Source organism: Oncorhynchus clarkii, chromosome 6, assembly GCF_045791955.1.
Source record: "Oncorhynchus clarkii lewisi isolate Uvic-CL-2024 chromosome 6, UVic_Ocla_1.0, whole genome shotgun sequence".
NCBI classification, from domain to species: Eukaryota; Metazoa; Chordata; class Actinopteri; order Salmoniformes; family Salmonidae; genus Oncorhynchus; species Oncorhynchus clarkii.
Genome location: NC_092152.1, coordinates 27,219,813 through 27,237,255, shown reverse-complemented (window position 1 = coordinate 27,237,255; position 17,443 = coordinate 27,219,813). Strand labels below are relative to the sequence as shown.

The 17,443-nt window shown below is 41.8% G+C and overlaps 1 protein-coding gene across 9 annotated transcripts in view; it reads right to left on the bottom strand.

The window, feature by feature from the left end:
- The window catches only part of LOC139410885 (fibroblast growth factor receptor 1-A-like), a 72,840-nt gene that overhangs the window by 23,674 nt on the left and 31,723 nt on the right, over positions 1 to 17,443 (bottom strand). For all 9 annotated transcript variants that reach the window (XM_071156512.1, XM_071156518.1, XM_071156510.1 and 6 more), the window contains exon 2: positions 9,790 to 9,970. In XM_071156512.1, the coding sequence (XP_071012613.1) occupies positions 9,790 to 9,943 (154 nt within the window). In that variant the 5' untranslated portion in view covers positions 9,944 to 9,970. The remainder of the gene's footprint in view (positions 1 to 9,789; positions 9,971 to 17,443) is intronic.

Below are 17,443 nucleotides of genomic sequence, written 5' to 3'. Positions count from 1 at the left end.
CAAATTCTGTCAACATACTATTGATTGGACCCGTAACAATACGTGTGATGACCACTTGAAGTGTAAAACCCATGTTAAGAACAAGGAAAAGCACCGTTTTAGCCAGAGCATGCCTCTTCAAACAACCATTTCTAGTGCAAGCGCATCAGCAGATTCAAGACGAGAATTTATTCAGGACATTGTGGCTGTGTGAGCCGAGTCTGACAAGCTAAGAAAGCTACGGCCGCTTCTAGTGAAGTATTGCAAACAGGGAGGAGCGTTGCCGAAAATGAAAGCAGTCTCAGTAAAACTCACGTGCCCCCGTGTGTTCGACCAACATATGACTGCCATTCTACAGAAGATCCGTGAGAAGAAGTTTGCAGTGGTTGTTGACGAGACAACAGATGCAAGGGATTGCAGCGTTCTAAACATCGTCATTGGTGAGTTACAGGCCTATTAATATACCATTGTAATAGCCTACATTTACATTCTGTAATGTGAATTGTCTGCATGCAAATTGTGATATTCCAAACGACGAGCTATCGTGGTGAAATATAGCGATGCATAATGTCAGCAGCTGTCTGCCTCTCCACCTAGCTAACTATCGCTGTATCTATATTGCGTTCACACTTGCAATTTAAATAACACTTATTTCAGTTAAAACATAATTCATGTTTTTCCTTATCTTTCATTGCAGTGTTGAAAACCAGTACTTTCTGGTGGATGCCATTTTCACTCAATGTTTTCCCAAGCTGTACTAGCTTCCCTCCACAGCAACGATCTGAACCTGAATGATGCCTGGGCAGTGGTCACAGATAATGCCTCCTACTGCCTGAAAGCGTACAAGGAGGTTCTGAAATGAGTTACACCCAACAGTGTTCATGTAACCGGTCTCTGCCATGTCATCAATCTGGTGGGTGAGACCTGGCAGCACAACAAATACTTCTCTGAAGTTGCATCACTTGTGACATGGATGAGATCTGTCTCCTTCAAGAAGCCTGCCAGAAAGAAAAGATGGGTGAGCTTCCTCATTATGAAGGAGTTTGTGCAGGACAAGGCTCCTCCTGAAGCAGTGAGCTCCAGATGGAATAGCTGTTTTGAGGCAGGGAAGTACCATGCAGAGCATGTTCATCTGTACAGAGAGTTTTTGTTGGCAGAAAAGTCATCCCAGGCAGTCACAAACATCATCAGCCAGCTGGAATCAGAGAAGGTGCAGGCCCTCACTGTCAAGCTAACCTTTATCTCGGAGGGCTGCTTCAAACTGATGACAGCTCTGTCAATCCTGGAAGGAACCCACCGTCCCACAGCAGTGTCTGCATACAATGTCATGGAGGATCTGGGCTCTTACCTAGTGAATGGAACGGCAAAAACATGTGGGTATGGTGCCAAGACAGATGCGCTATTGAGAAAGATGGGGATTGGAGAGAGGAGGGAGGTGCTTGACCATCTCCATGATGCATTCCACTTGGCCTTCAGAGTTCTCAAAGCACTGGGACACACATCCAGCCAGAGAGGTCTACAGGTTGGCTAGGGTGTTCAATCCTAGGCAGGCCCCAGCCATAGAAAAGCAGATTGAAGCCTACACACAACTGAAACCCATGGCAAGCCCATCAACAGAGCTCAGTGAAGAATGGATTGCCTATCAGCACTGTGTGTCCAGTGAGCCCTCACCTGCTCTGGAGCTTGCCGATTACTTGAGGGGCCTGAGTGCGAGATTCCCAAGAGTTGCAGAAGTGGCAGTGCCCTACATCTACTTCACAGTCAGCTCAGTTGACTGTGAGAGGAGTTTCAGCAAATACAAGACTCTACTCACAGACAAGCGAGAGGCACTCACCGAGTTCAACACAAAGAGGCTGACAATCATGTGATTCAATGGAGATGTCTGTGATAGATGGACGGACATAGGAGCTCATTAGATAGCTCCGTAGGTAGCCTATTGTTGCATTATTGCCTAGATTCTTGCATGACTATTTTTTCCATTTATAACAAAACACTTAGCTGGGCAAAAAAGTATTTAGTCAGCCACCAATTGTGCAAGTTCTCCCACTTAAAAAGATGAGAGGCCTGTAATTTTCATCATAGGTACACTTCAACTATGACTGACAAAATTAGAATTTATTTGCAAATTATGGTGGAAAATAAGTATTTGGTCAATAACAAAAGTTTCTCAATACTTTGTTATATACCCTTTGTTGGCAATGACAGAGGTCAAACGTTTTCTGTAAGTCTTCACAAGGTTTTCACACACTGTTGCTGGTATTTTGGCCCATTCCTCCATGCAGATCTCCTCTAGAGCAGTGATGTTTTGGGGCTGTTGCTGGGCAACACGGACTTTCAACTCCCTCCAAAGATTTTCTATGGGGTTGAGATCTGGAGACTGGCTAGGCCACTCCAGGACCTTGAAATGCTTCTTACAAAGCCACCGTTGCCCGGGCGGTGTGTTTGGGATCATTGTCATGCTAAAAGACCCAGCCACGTTTCATCTTCAATGCCCTTGCTGATGGAAGGAGGTTTTCACTCAAAATCTCACGATACATGGCCCCATTCATTCTTTCCTTTACACGGATCAGTCGTCCTGGTCCCTTTGCAGAAAAACAGCCCCAAAGCATGTTTCCAGCCCCATGCTTCACAGTAGCTATGCTGTTCTTTGGATGCAACTCAGCATTCTTTGTCCTCCAAACACAGCAAGTTGAGTTTACCAAAAAGTTATATTTTGGTTTCATCTGACCATATGACATTCTCCCAATCTTCTTCTGGATCATCCAAATGCTCTCTAGCAAACTTCAGATGGGCCTGGACATGTACTGGCTTAAGCAGAGGGGCACGTCTGGCACTGCAGGATTTGTGTCCCTGGCGGCATAGTGTGTTACTGATGGTAGGCTTTGTTACTTTGGTCCCAGCTCTCTGCAGGTCATTCACTAGGTCCCCCCGTGTGGTTCTGGGATTTTTGCTCACCGTTCTTGTGATCATTTTGAACCCACCAGATCGAGGGAGATTATCAGTGGTCTTGTATGTCTTCCATTTCCTAATAATTGCTCCCACAGTTGATTTCTTCAAACCAAGCTGCTTACCTATTGCAGATTCAGTCTTCCCAGCCTGGTGCAGGTCTACAATTTTGTTTCTGTTGTCCTTTGACAGCTCTTTGGTCTTGGCCATAGTGGAGTTTGGAGTGTGACTGTTTGAGGTTGTGGACAGGCGTCTTTTATACTGATAACAAGTTCAAACAGGTGCCATTAATACAGGTAACGAGTGGAGGACAGAGGAGCCTCTTAAAGAAGAAGTTACAGGTCTGTGAGAGCCAGAAATCTTGCTTGTTTGTAGGTGACCAAATACTTATTTTCCAGCATAATTTCAAATAAATTCATTAAAAATCCTACAATGTGATTTTCTGGATTTTTTTTCTCATTTTGTCTGTCATAGTTGAAGTGTACCTATGATGAAAATTAAAGGCCTCATCTTTTTAAGTGGGAGAACTTGCACAATTGGTGGCTGACTAAACTTTTTTTGCCCCACTGTATATGAAGCACTTTATTTTAGAAAAACCAATGAATGCAACATTTTTTTTTACATAAGTAAAGCTCTAGGTTTTGCCTATTGCTTGCTGCAATGTTGACTAGACTCTTGCATTACTTACTCTATTTATAATGAAACACTTAGAACTCTATTGACGCACTTGCCTTGATAAAAAAATTGTGCAATGTTGTGTTGCATCATTACAAATTAGTTTTATTCTTCACATTTTTAGACACGCTTTCTGTTAAAATGTCCGTAAATCATAAAACAGAATTCAGAAAAATTAAAAAGGAAAAAAAGGAATTTGGAAAAAAATAACACGGATTTCATAGGGCCCTAGTTATGGCAAGCCTAAATATGTTTAGCAGTGAAAATGTGCTTAACAAGTCACATAAGATGAACACATACTGGGTGCAATAGTGTGTAACATGATTTTTCAATGACTACCTCAGCTCTGTACCCCACACATACAATTATCTGTAAGGTCCCTCAGTTGAGCAGTGAATGTCAAACAAAGATTTAGCCACAAGACCAAGGTTTTCCAATGCCTCGCAAAGAAGGGCACCTATTGGTAAAAAAAAAAAAAAAAAAAAACAATCACTACCAAGATACAGGCGTCCTCCTTAACTCAGTTGCCGGAGAGGAAGGAAACTCCTCAGAGATTTCACAATAAGGCCAATGGTGACTTAAAACAGTTAAAGAATGTAATGGCTGTGATAGGAGAAGACTGAGAATGGATAAACATTGAAGTTAATCCACAATACTAACCTAATTGAAAAGAAGGAAGCCTATACAGAACATACATTATCTAAGCATGCAACAATGCACTCAAGTAATACTGCAAAAAATGTGGCAAAGAAAACTTATTGTCCTGAATACAAAATGTTATATTTGGGGCAAATCTAATAGAACACATTACTAAGTACCACTATCCATATTTTCAAGCGTAATGGTGGCTGAATCATGTTATGGGTATGCTTGTAATTGTTAAGGACTGGGGAGTTTCAGGATAAAAAAGAAACAGAATGGAGCTAAGTACAGGCAGAACCTTTGAGGAAAACCTGGTTGTCTGATTTCCAACAGACACTGAGAGATTAATTCACCTTTCAGCAGGACAATAATCGAAAACACAAGGCCAAATCTACACTGGAGTTGCTTACCAAATAGATAGGGAATATTCCTGAGTGGCCGAGGTGCAGTTAACTTAAATCTATGGCAAGACCTGAAGATGGTTGTCCAGCAGTGATCAACAACCAATTTGACAGAGCTTGAAGAATTTAGAAAGGAATAAATGGGCAAATATTGTACAATTCAGGTGAGCAAAGCTTTTAGAAACTTACCCAGAAAGACTTCCCGCTGTAAAAGCTGCCAAACGATTATTCTAACATCTATTGACTCGGGTGTAAATGAGATATTTCAGTATTTCACTTTCAATAAATAAGCAAACATTTCTAAAAACATGTTTTCACTTCAGTAATATGGGGTATTGTGTGTAGATGGGTGAGGGGAAAACAATTACTAATCCATTTTGAATTCAGGCTGTAACAACAAAATGTGGAATAAGTCAAGGGGTATGAATACTTTCTGAAGGCACTGTAGATATACACGGAGAGCAAAATGTCAGTGGTATGGATGTCAATATCTCATTGCTCAAAGTTGAGAGATTGACTGCATGGTCTTTGTGCAAGGTGTTGATGGGTTAAAAGGTACTGAACTGTTTGTTCAAGCAATTGGTATCTTCCCAGTCCCCAGGTCCAGAACAGAGGAACTCAGTACTTTGAAGCACATTTGAAAGCTATTACAGCCTTGAGTCTTCTTGGGTATGACGCTACAAGCTTGGCAATCCTGTATTTGGGGAGTTTCTCCCATTCTTCTCTGCACATCCTCTCAAGCCCTGTCTGGTTGGAAGGGGAGCGCTGCAGCAGAACTATTTTTAAGTATCTACAGAAATGTTCAATCGAGTTCAAGTCCAGGCTCTGGCTGGCCCACTCAAGGACATTGAGACTTGTCCCGAAGCCACTCCTGCATGGCCTTGGCTGTGTGCTTAGGGTCATTGTCCTGTTGGAAGGTGAACCTTCGCCCTCAGTCAGAGGTCCTGAGCACTCTGAAGCAGGTTTTCATCAAGGATCTCTGTACAGTTCATCTTTCCCTCGATCCTGACTAGTCTCCCAGTCCCTGCCGCTTAAAAACATCCCCACAGCATGCTGCCACTGCTTCACCGTAGGGATGGTGCTAGGTTTCCTCCAGATGCTTGGCATTCAGGCCAAAGATCTTGCTTTCATCAGACCAGAGAATCTTGTTTCTCATGGTCTGAGTCCTTTATGTGCCTTTTGGCAAACTGCAAGCGGGCTGTCATGTGCCTTTTACTGAGGAGTGGTTCCGTCTGGCCACTACCAAAAAGGCCTGATTGGTGGAGTGCTGCAGAGATTGTTGTCCTTCTGGAAGGTTCTCCCATCTCCACTGAGGAACTCTGGAGCTCTGTCAGAGTGACCATCAGGTTCTTGGTCACTTCCCTGATCAAGACCCTTCTCCCCCGATTGCTCAGTTCGGCCAGATGGTGGATCTAAACTTCTTCCATTTAAGAATGATGGAGGCCACTGTGTTCTTGGGGATCTTCAATGCTGCCAAAATATTTTGTTACCCCTCCCAAGATCTGTGCCTAGATACAATCCTTTCTCGGAGGTCTACGGACAATTCCTTCGACCTAATGGCTTGGTTTTTGCTCTGAAATGCACTGTCAACTGTGGGACCTTATATAGACAGGTGTGCCTTTCCAAATCATGTACAATCAATTGAATGTACCACAGGTGTACTCCAATCACGTTGTAGAAACAAGGATGATCAATGGAAACAGGATGTAGCTGAGGTATAATAGCAAAGGGTCTGAATACTTATGTAAATAAGGTATCTGTTTTTATTTGTAATAAATGTACAAACATTCCTAAAAACCTGTTTTCACTTTGTCATGGGGTATTTTGTGTTGTTTGATGAGGGAAAAATGTTATTTAAATACATTTTAAAATAAGGCTGTAATGTAACAAAATGTGGAAAAAGGGGTCTGAATACTTTCCGAATGCACTGTACAATGTAGCATATACTAGGCTCTTCCTCCAACCAGGGACCACACCCATACTATATACCTTACCGTGATCAGAATTGCTAATGCTGTCCTGAGGGTAAGCGCTCTTTCCATCTCAACAAAGGCTCTAAACAATAAGGGGGAGAGGGAGTATGAGAGAGAGCAAGAGCGTGTACACAAGAGAGAAGGAGAGAGAGCAAGTGGGGGCCTGCAGCAGCAGGATCTAGTGCCAGTTGCCATGGTGACCCCAGTTGAGCCTAGTAAAGGTATTTCCTGGATCACATGTCTGACATGTCCTTAATCCCCGCAGTAAAAAGGGGCCAGAGGGTAAGATCAACTTTCTCCTCAAACCAAAGGGAAGGGGGAACGGGAAGAAGCAGCAGCATTTAGGGATGGGCCACAACTATTTAATTGAGACAGGCTAAAACATAAAGAGGTCCACCACACTCTGTGTGGGGCCATAATATTGCTTAGGTTTTTTCCCTCCTAAAGTCTATCAAGCTGATAAGGCTATGTAAACATTCCAGCTATCAATCTAGCTGCAGACGGCTCTTAAATATCCCATTGACTTGTCGCGGTTGTCAAGCAAAGTCAATCTAGTCTTATGATTACAATTGGGATCACAAACAGCAACAAGTTGCAGCATTGGCCTCACTATTGAGGAGCAGACATACTTTGCATACCCTTATTTTTTTTTCTTCCAAAATGGGAGAATCAAGTGGGAAGCATTGAGTCAATGTCTAATTGAGGCCACTTACTAGTTTATGTATTTCAAAATCAAGAGTCATCTAAATGTATACCCTGTGTCACAGTGGGACCTAAATTAACATTGTAAATAGTGATGGAATGACTGTAGACATTCATTAAGGGATATCTGTGTGTAACTAAAAATACAGGTGAATAGACAGTCAGTCAAACCAAAGTAGTAAGCTTTCCATGAGGAAGTTGTGGCTCAGTTGATCCTTCTGCTTCCACGGTTGGATTAAGATGAATTAGGGACCATATTTTCAGAAAGCAACCCAGCTGGAATAGTCTTGCTGGCATGCTTTCTTCCAACCATTTGGAAAAATTGATTGACAACCCTGAAAATCAACTTAATTACACAAAATCATGAAAGGGATTTTGTCCGAGAAGTAAGCATGCAACACAGGGTTTGAACAACAACAAAAAAAGTGCTTGAGTCTGAGCACAGGACTGCCTCCAAAAACGGAACACATTGGCTCCAGTCTATAGAACCTGCGCTGGCTTCCAGATAGGAAGCAATATGCCACGTGAATGACTGTTGGGATTTCCTGCTCTCGCCGGAGTGATGGTTGAGTGCAGCACAGAGATCTCAGTGAAAGCAGGGAGATGGCGTAAGCAGAAAGACCACTCTTGGTGGCCAGTCTCCCCCCACTGATACGACCGACCGAGTGAGTGAAGGGTTGATCGTGACAACAGACAGGAATTGCATGAAGTGATAGAACACAGGGTCTATTAACAAACCCAAAAGTTTACATGGTAGGGATAACCTTTGAAAAACTTTTAGCAAATGACCAACATTTCCATCTAACCCCCTCTCTCTGTATTGTGCCTCTAAACCCCTCTATGTCTGAAGAGAGTCTGAATTAGAGTGGCCATGGCAGCTCTGGGTTTTGAGTCCTCTACTGAAGTGTCAGTGTCTTTTCTGCTTTGACTGACAGCGCCACAGGCCTCAGTACAGGAAGCAGATCTCACAGTTCAAGGAATCCACTGGGGAACTGTTTTCCCATGCGGCCCCACCATTCGATGACTTGTCTCCTTTAGAGACTTCTCCTTTTGAGGAGGGCCTTTTCAACCCAATCCTCCTCAAAGAGAAACAAGCCACAAACAAATACTCAAGAATAAGCAAAAAAAAAACAAGTTTTTAAAGGAACTAAGTGACATGCATAAAAACGTGACAATTTCCACGCAATAAGCAATTTTGTTTTCCACCCATGACAAAAAGAATGTGACCAAATAATTCTGCCGTGATTGTTTGTGAACAGCTGAAGCAATCAGTCACCCAGCGGGGAAGCATGAGGAAAGTGATGCACTCCCAAGTAGTGTAGAGAGGGGGGCTGGAAGAAAAGCAGAGGGGGCCCTAAATAATACCTGGCCATTTGGTGATTGAAAAGTGGGTGGAGAGAATGCATCAAGCTCCCCACTCCACCAGCAATATATCCCCCAGTCTTTCTCATTCTAGCTGTAAGAATATACACTGTCACTCTCTATGGTTTAGGAAGGGCTCCAAGTGGATTCATGTTTATTCTTTTTAACAGCTAATTTATAGTTTACTCTATTCCATCTGGCAAAAAACAACAAACATTTTCATTACAAAAGAGAAGGAGAGGAGCATGGACTGCTAGCTAGGTAGTGAAGCTGCCTGGGCCTGAGGCTACAGATGGGAGGCATTTACTCCCTCCCCTCCCTCTGTATTGGGATAAACACAGCCTTGCCTAGTTTATTTAGAAGGCTTACAGCCCAAGATACCCTCGTTCATAATTACTTTAATTATAATGCTGGGCTTTATTATATTCATTTTGCAGCACTCTACTTCTGACTGCTGAGTGTAAGCATCCAGAACTATACACCCACAAATCCAGGCAGCCATTACACTATTGGAATTGATCCAAAATACACATTTTTCAGGATTCTGTTTCAGTGACCCTTTTCCTTTTTTTCAGCCGAGCTTGTGCAACTATTGGGTTGCCTTTTGTAGGCAACCTATAAACATAGCTATTTCAGTGCTAAAACAATATAACATAGTAGAAACTGAGAGCCATGTCAAACTAGATCCAGTTAGGCTCATACTGGGAATTGGGTGGGGGCTGCACTGAGACTACAAAGAAACTTAAAACACTGGAAAAGTCTCTAGATTATAGTACAACTATAGAGACCAGAGGAATAAAAGCATTACAGGTAAGATGGAGTGCATGCAAAATAAAATGACAAATTTAGACCATTGTTTATGTTGGTAACTACATCTTCTCTGAATCTATCTACTGAAGTACATTAATAATAAAAAAGGGCAGCATACGACCCATTTCAAAAGGGTCTGGGATAAGAGCCAGTCAAATATATTGTGGTTCATTTTGACCACAAAAACTTGATCAGGAGAAATATGACAAGTAGACATACAATTTAGGTGATGGACTGGTGCCATATTTAAAATAAAATATATCTATATTTTTTTTAAGGACCAGGGAGGGGAGTCTTACCTTCATCTGGGATGGCAGGCCGGGCCTGGGAGGGTAAAATCTGGGCAAGAAAGGCCAGAACCACCAGCATACTCTGCACCGCCAACATCCTGTGGGGTGCACTACAGCTGTTGATTACTCTGTGACTGGAACTCCATCCGGACCTCTGGGGCATCAGCACTGAGCCATTCACTGTGCCAAACTGGAGGAACAAACAACAAGGTGAAACTGTGCTCACGTGAAACACAAAATGCAAAATTATGATTTGAGAGCCTTGCATGAAAACCCATGAGACCTAAACTGAGAGTTGGGCTTACCGCATGCTTCCCAGTCGAAACAGATAGCGCGTATATGAAGATGAAATGGTGACACTTTTGTTTTGGTGGTTATTTTCCCAGCTGTTTGAACAACATTTTTCTTGATGCAAGCCAAAGTTCGGTAGCTGTAGTCTACGCCCCTTCGTTGGTGATTGGGCAACAGTAGGAATTCTTCAATTAAGTGCTTGATTTTATTCAGTGACAGACAACTAGTTTTCATGCAAATTCTTTCACTTGAGAAATACTGCACCAAAACGTCTTAGATGTAAAATTGCGTGACTAAGACCTCCCGGCAAAAACATCAAAATTAATGACAGATTTCTTGATTTACCTTATATTGATTCTGACTATTGAGGAAGAGTTACTGTATGTTGAGTACAGCATCTCAAGAGGGACAAACCGTAATATTGCCAATTTTTTCTAATTTTTCAAGCAAAGGTATTTTAAGGGAGTATGCAAAAACAGACGTTCACGTCACCTAGTTGAGTTCTGATAGGAGCGAACTGAACCTGTATGCAGATGCCTTTAGCATGCTGAGGAAAAGTAGTGAAAACTGAAACACAGCTTGGTTTCTCTCACAATGACTATTGCATTTAATGCAAAATTAACGTGTTGTTCATGTAAAACAAACACCTTGAAAGACTAACGCTGCACCAGAGAATTATACTGAACGAAAATATAAAAACACAAAATGCAACAATTTCAAATATTTTTCTGAGTTTCGGTTCATATAAGGAAATCAGTCAATTGAAATGAATTAGGCTCTAATCTATGGATTTCACATGACTGGGAATACAGATATGCATCTGTTGATCACAGATGGCCATTTTCTTTTAAGGTCTCACAATGGGCCTCAGGATCGTCACATATTTCTGTGCATTCAAATTGCCATAGATAAAACACAATTGTGTTCGTTGTCTGTAGCTTATGCCTGCCTATATCATAACCCCAATGCCACCATGGGGCACTCCCGTTCACAACGTTGACATTAGCAAACCGCTCACCCATACAACAACATACACTTGGTCTGCGGTTGTGACGCCAGTTGAACGTACTACCAAATTCTCTAAAACGGAGGCGGCTTATGGCAGAGAAATTAACATTACATTCTCTGGCAACAGCTCTGTTGGACATCCCGGTTGTCAGGATGCCAATTGCACTCCTCCTCAAAACTTGAGACACCTTTGGCATTGTGTTGTGACAAAACTGCACATTTTAGAGTGGCCTTTTATTGTTCACAGCACAAGGGGCACCTGTGTAATGATTAGGGATGCACAAAATATTGGTGAACATATCGGAATCGGACAATAATAGCTAAAAATTCCAACATTGTATCAGCCTGATGTCTAGTGCAAACCAGATGTCAAAGCTGACGTGCATACCTATATAAACGTGACGTAATGACCAAGTCAAATTTTGCCCTACATGTGCAACACAGCATTCCTAACCTAGCCCACAATGTCTGCTGTGTGCATCGAGTCGTCCACAAGTCGAGCAGTCATTTGAAAGATTAAAAACATTTCAGAGAGGCAACTCAAAGGCGAAATCCATTAAAGCAAAGATAATGGAATTCCTTGCCCTTGACAATCAACCGTTCTCTGTCGGGGGTGATGTTGGCTTTCACGATTGGTCGAGCACCGGTACACACTATCAAGTGCGCTATTTTTCAGATGTTGCCCTACCAGAGTCACAGTGATATCGTCACTGCATACTATGGAACGCCGTTTGGGTCTTTGCGTGTCAAAAAAAAGAAACGCGTTAAATAAGCTTTTAAATTTGACACGTCAAATAACACAGTTCTATTATATAATGTGTGTTCTGAATTTGCATGTGCAAGCCAAGTGCCACCACTACTATCAGTAGCACTGTCAAAGCTGTACGAAAAAGTCAGCAGACATCGGCCACGAACAATGTTTACAATAACCGCGTTGGTAATAAATAATTATTTGTTCGACCGCAACTTCTGGGGTAGCTAGCTTTAGCTTTGTGCCAAGCTAGCACTAATACAACCAGCCTGAAAACAATGACCAGTAGAAACTGCAGTCATTTTCATTATTCTTAGCAACGATTTAGGAATCCTTGTGAGTAAGTATTAGCTAGGTAGCCACTTGTTCGCCTATTGAAATTGAACTTCAGTTCATGAAAATAAATAGCTAGCCAGCTACTTAACCCTGTTGACCAAAACTAACGTTGTAAGCAGCCAGCTAGCTTCATCTGGCTAGAAGCTCGACCGGACCGAAGCTAGCCACAATAAGGATTAGGCACAAGAGTGGAATTTGCGGTTTTCCTTCAACATAAAAGTACCTCTTTGAAAGTGATGTAGAAGGTTACAATTGGTGGAATCATGCCATATTTAGACTAGATAATATTAAACAAGGTTGGAATGTGAAGCAATGAAATGGGGTATCAGTCTACTCCAGTGGTCGCCAACCAGTTGATCAAGATCGACTGGTCGATCTTCAAGGCATTCCTAGTCAATCATCAAATATTTCTGTAGAAAAGCCAATGAACGATAAAGGCTTGCATTCCTTTTTAAAAATTGTTTTGGCCGGTTGCCGGTAGGTGCACTTGATTCAAAAGTCCTGTGCACCAGGTAAGCAAAGTGTTCCCATGAGACAAACTCTGCCTATCCGTCAGACCGGCAAATCTGTGCCTAAATCGAGTGCAACTACTGCGCTGCCCAATCGGATAGCTCAAATCACTGTGGCTACAGAGCTTACATGATCCTGGCCAAAGCCAAGTTTAATAGGCTACTAGTCTACGTAAGATTTAATAACTTTTAAAACCATGACCATAGAAAGACTCAACGAATACAGCAAAGAGCTGCTGTTTATATGAGTGAGTTCATGTTTAAGTTTATAATCAGCACTGTCACTGTTTATATTCAACACTATTACAAAACACGCTTCTCTGTACTTCCGCTCGGGCTGCAGCTGCAATGAATGAGTAGCCAAGTATCGAAAGCCCTACGTTTAATTATTATTAGCTTGTGTCAATTTTAATATTAAGGAATATTTAACTTTCTCTGGTCATAGGAACAACATGAATTTGTGCATGATGCAGATGCGGTGCAACTTGAGTTGCGCCATCAGGTAGAAGACGGTGTCACCTCTCTCTGGTCAGTCTCATCGGAGGAAAGGAAGGAGAGAGCAGGGACCGTGAGAGGCGGTAGGGAAAAAAATTGTTTAACGGTCATCCAACTTGGAAACTTGGGCATCTTTCTAGAGCTCCGACTTTTCGACCTGAAGATCACTGATGTCGTGATTTGACCTCGTTGACCATCAGATGCAGGTACTATCAGTCCAGTATAATTAAAACGGATATTATTTAAATTCATGCTCCACAGTGCCTCACAAGTGCTAAACCAACTGATCTAATTTGTTATCAAAGCTTGAGTTTTGAAATATAATAATTTGGTCTGATTAACAATATTGGCAGGCCAATCATATATCTAATATGCGGTGATAATGTATTAGGCCTACTGCCCAAACCTCATATCTACAAAACTGTTTGTGTGAGGTTAATGTAAAAAAAAAAATCTGAGCAGTAGATCTCAGCTTGCTTTTTGACTGCAAAAGTTATCTTGACTCAGAAAAGGTTGGTAACCACTGGTCTACTCGGTGACACCCACAGAACACAACTGAAGAGTTTATGCAAATATTAGCGTTGTAGCTCTTATCGCAGGATTGTGACTGTGTGAAATCACCTCCCCAGTCAGCCTATTGTGTGTATTGACATTCATATTGCACTGTACAGCTTTCACGATTGGGGATCAATTAAAATGGGGTATCAGTCTAGTCAGCCCCCGAAACATGGGACAAACACTTTACATGTTGCGTTTATATTTTTGTTCAGTGTAACAAGTACAAGAGATTTTCCATTGTTGTTTGATAAAAAAGTAGGTTTTTGAATTAAGGTTGGTGTTTGCATTTTTTGCATGTGCAGATACTCCCTGTGTGTTAAGAAAATACAAAGCATGCATCAGATTGTTTTGGAATACCTGAATAAACAAGTGAAATTGTATTCCCTAGTTCTAAAGAAAGTTGTTTAAGTATTTATATGCAAAGAGTAGCTAAAACACCTTTCTTTACAAGCAGTAACTTTACATAAGCTTGTTCTAAAAAAGGCAACAATGTGGGTGCTACAAAGTCATCTTTGTTGCCATGATACAACAAGGAGGAAACAATTAATAAGAATAAAGAGAGGATACAAGAGATAACTGGGCAGGCAGAGCTCATGTGACAGACTTGCTCCCCCATGGCTGTTGATGGCCAATTGAAGCTGGGGACGTGTGTTGTAAGTGGGCACACTGCTGTGGGTGACCCTCACATGCATATCTGCTCACCCCTACACCCTGCAGCATCTGGCCAAAGAGATTAACACTTGCCCCTCACCCCCATAATCCCCTGAGGCATTTGTTAAGGACCCAAAAACTCAGGGCTGTTATGTGACACCCCTGTAGAGAGGCAGCCAAGCCATAATAATATACAGTGCCTTGCGAAAGTATTCGGCCCCCTTGAACTTTGCAACCTTTTGCCACATTTCAGGCTTCAAACATAAAGATATAAAACTGTATTTTTTTGTGAAGACAACAACAAGTGGGACACAATCATGAAGTGGAATGACATTTATTGGATATTTCAAACTTTTTTAACAAATCAAAAACTGAAAAATTGGGCGTGCAAAATTATTCAGCCCCTTTACTTTCAGTGCAGCAAACTCTCTCCAGAAGTTCAGTGAGGATCTCTGAATGATCCAATGTTGACCTAAATGACTAATGATGATAAATACAATCCACCTGTGTGTAATCAAGTCTCCGTATAAATGCACCTGCACTGTGATAGTCTCAGAGGTCCGTTAAAAGCGCAGAGAGCATCATGAAGAACAAGGAACACACCAGGCAGGTCCGAGATACTGTTGTGAAGAAGTTTAAAGCCGGATTTGGATACAAAAAGATTTCCCAAGCTTTAAACATCCCAAGGAGCACTGTGCAAGCGATAATATTGAAATGGAAGGAGTATCAGACCACTGCAAATCTACCAAGACCTGGCCGTCACTCTAAACTTTCAGCTCATACAAGGAGAAGACTGATCAGAGATGCAGCCAAGAGGCCCATGATCACTCTGGATGAACTGCAGAGATCTACAGCTGAGGTGGGAGACTCTGTCCATAGGACAACAATCAGTCGTATATTGCACAAATCTGGCCTTTATGGAAGAGTGGCAAGAAGAAAGCCATTTCTTAAAGATATCCATAAAAAGTGTCGTTTAAAGTTTGACACAAGCCACCTGGGAGACACACCAAACATGTGGAAGAAGGTACTCTGGTCAGATGAAACCAAAATTGAACTTTTTGGCAACAATGCAAAACTTTATGTTTGGCGTAAAAGCAACACAGCTCATCACCCTGAACACACCATCCCCACTGTCAAACATGGTGGTGGCAGCCTCATGGTTTGGGCCTGCTTTTCTTCAGCAGGGACAGGGAAGATGGTTAAAATTGATGGGAAGATGGATGGAGCCAAATACAGGACCATTCTGGAAGAAAACCTGATGGAGTCTGCAAAAGACCTGAGACTGGGACGGAGATTTGTCTTCCAACAAGACAATGATCCAAAACATAAAGCAAAATCTACAATGGAATGGTTCAAAAATAAACATATCCAGGTGTTAGAATGGCCAAGTCAAAGTCCAGACCTGAATCCAATCGAGAATCTGTGGAAAGAACTGAAAACTGCTGTTCACAAATGCTCTCCATCCAACCTCACTGAGCTCGAGCTGTTTTGCAAGGAGGAATGGGAAAACATTTCAGTCTCTCGATGTGCAAAACTGATAGAGACATACCCCAAGCGACTTACAGCTGTAATCGCAGCAAAAGGTGGCGCTACAAAGTATTAACTTAAGGGGGCTGAATAATTTTGCACGCCCAATTTTTCAGTTTTTGATTTGTTAAAAAAGTTTGAAATATCAAATAAATGTCGTTCCACTTCATGATTGTGTCCCACTTGTTGTTGATTCTTCACAAAAAAATACTGTTTTATATCTTTATGTTTGAAGCCTGAAATGTGGCAAAAGGTCGCAAAGTTCAAGGGGGCCGAATACTTTCGCAATGCACTGTATATATATATATATATATTTTTTTTTTTACACTCGCAGATCTATCACCCAACAGTTGGTTTGGCCCCAACTGGCCGCAATCTCGAACCACAATTTGTTCTCATCCCTGTCAAGTTGTTGTATGGTGCTGAATTCTGAGAACACGCCTATTCGAAAACAATGAAGTCTACATACATTTTGTCTAAAGTAACAAGCATTAGCATCTTTGGAATTAAATCAGCAATATACATGAGATTGGATGCATATATGAACATAGTCTACATAGTTCACTGATGTAAAAGCATGTAGGAGTAATCCAAAATCTATAGATCCAAACAAAAAAATCTATGGGAAACGTCCAGGGCAGGTCATCCATATGAGTTAACAGATTGGCTGTCTAACAGGCAATAATGATGGGCAAAGTCTGAATGGTCTTCATGAGTGTTCTCCACTTAAACATGTTCCTTGTACTGTCGTCAAAATAAATTCAATTTCACTTTCCAAGAATGATGGCCTAGTGTTCCGGCACAGACCCGTAAGCAGTGAGTCAGTGCCTGGTCAGGCTCCAAGAATCCACTTCAGCTGCCAAACAGAAGGAAGTCCGCACAGCACACGGCCAACCACGTTCCCTGAGCGCTCATCACTACACAACTCTCCATGATGAGGGAACCAATGATGTCGTCAGTGTGAAATATCACGCAACGCCCATTTCCAAGTTTGTCAAGTGCAACCTGCATTTTTACTGTAGGCCTATGCTAAAAACATACCGCACAAAACACACAAATGGTTAAATGAATGTTTTCTGAATATTATATAATCAGAAAAAACTATTCCCAAAAAGGAATTATTGACATTAATAAACACTGTTAATCTTGTGGTCCACTAGACTCCTCAGGTACCTTTTGAGAAAAGCACACAAAACAAACAAGACGTTGAGTTAATTTATCTCACCATCTCCGACAACTACGGATATTGACATAAGCATTACGCATCTGCAGCACCGCTTGACTCGTAAAATACCCTCATCTCATTGATGTTGTGCAACAGGGTTTGGAAATAAATACAGTCACAAGAGATGTGGTCTCTGGCAGTTGACACTAGCATTGTTAAATGTGTTCTTGAATTGAGTCCGTAAGGCTGCTAGAATACAATTACTTTTAGTGTAAGTAGACACTTATCCAAGTAAACAAAAACATTTTCTCTCAAACAATAGGTGTGGGGTCCCTGCTTATCATGTCACATAGCCTCTACTGAACATACAAT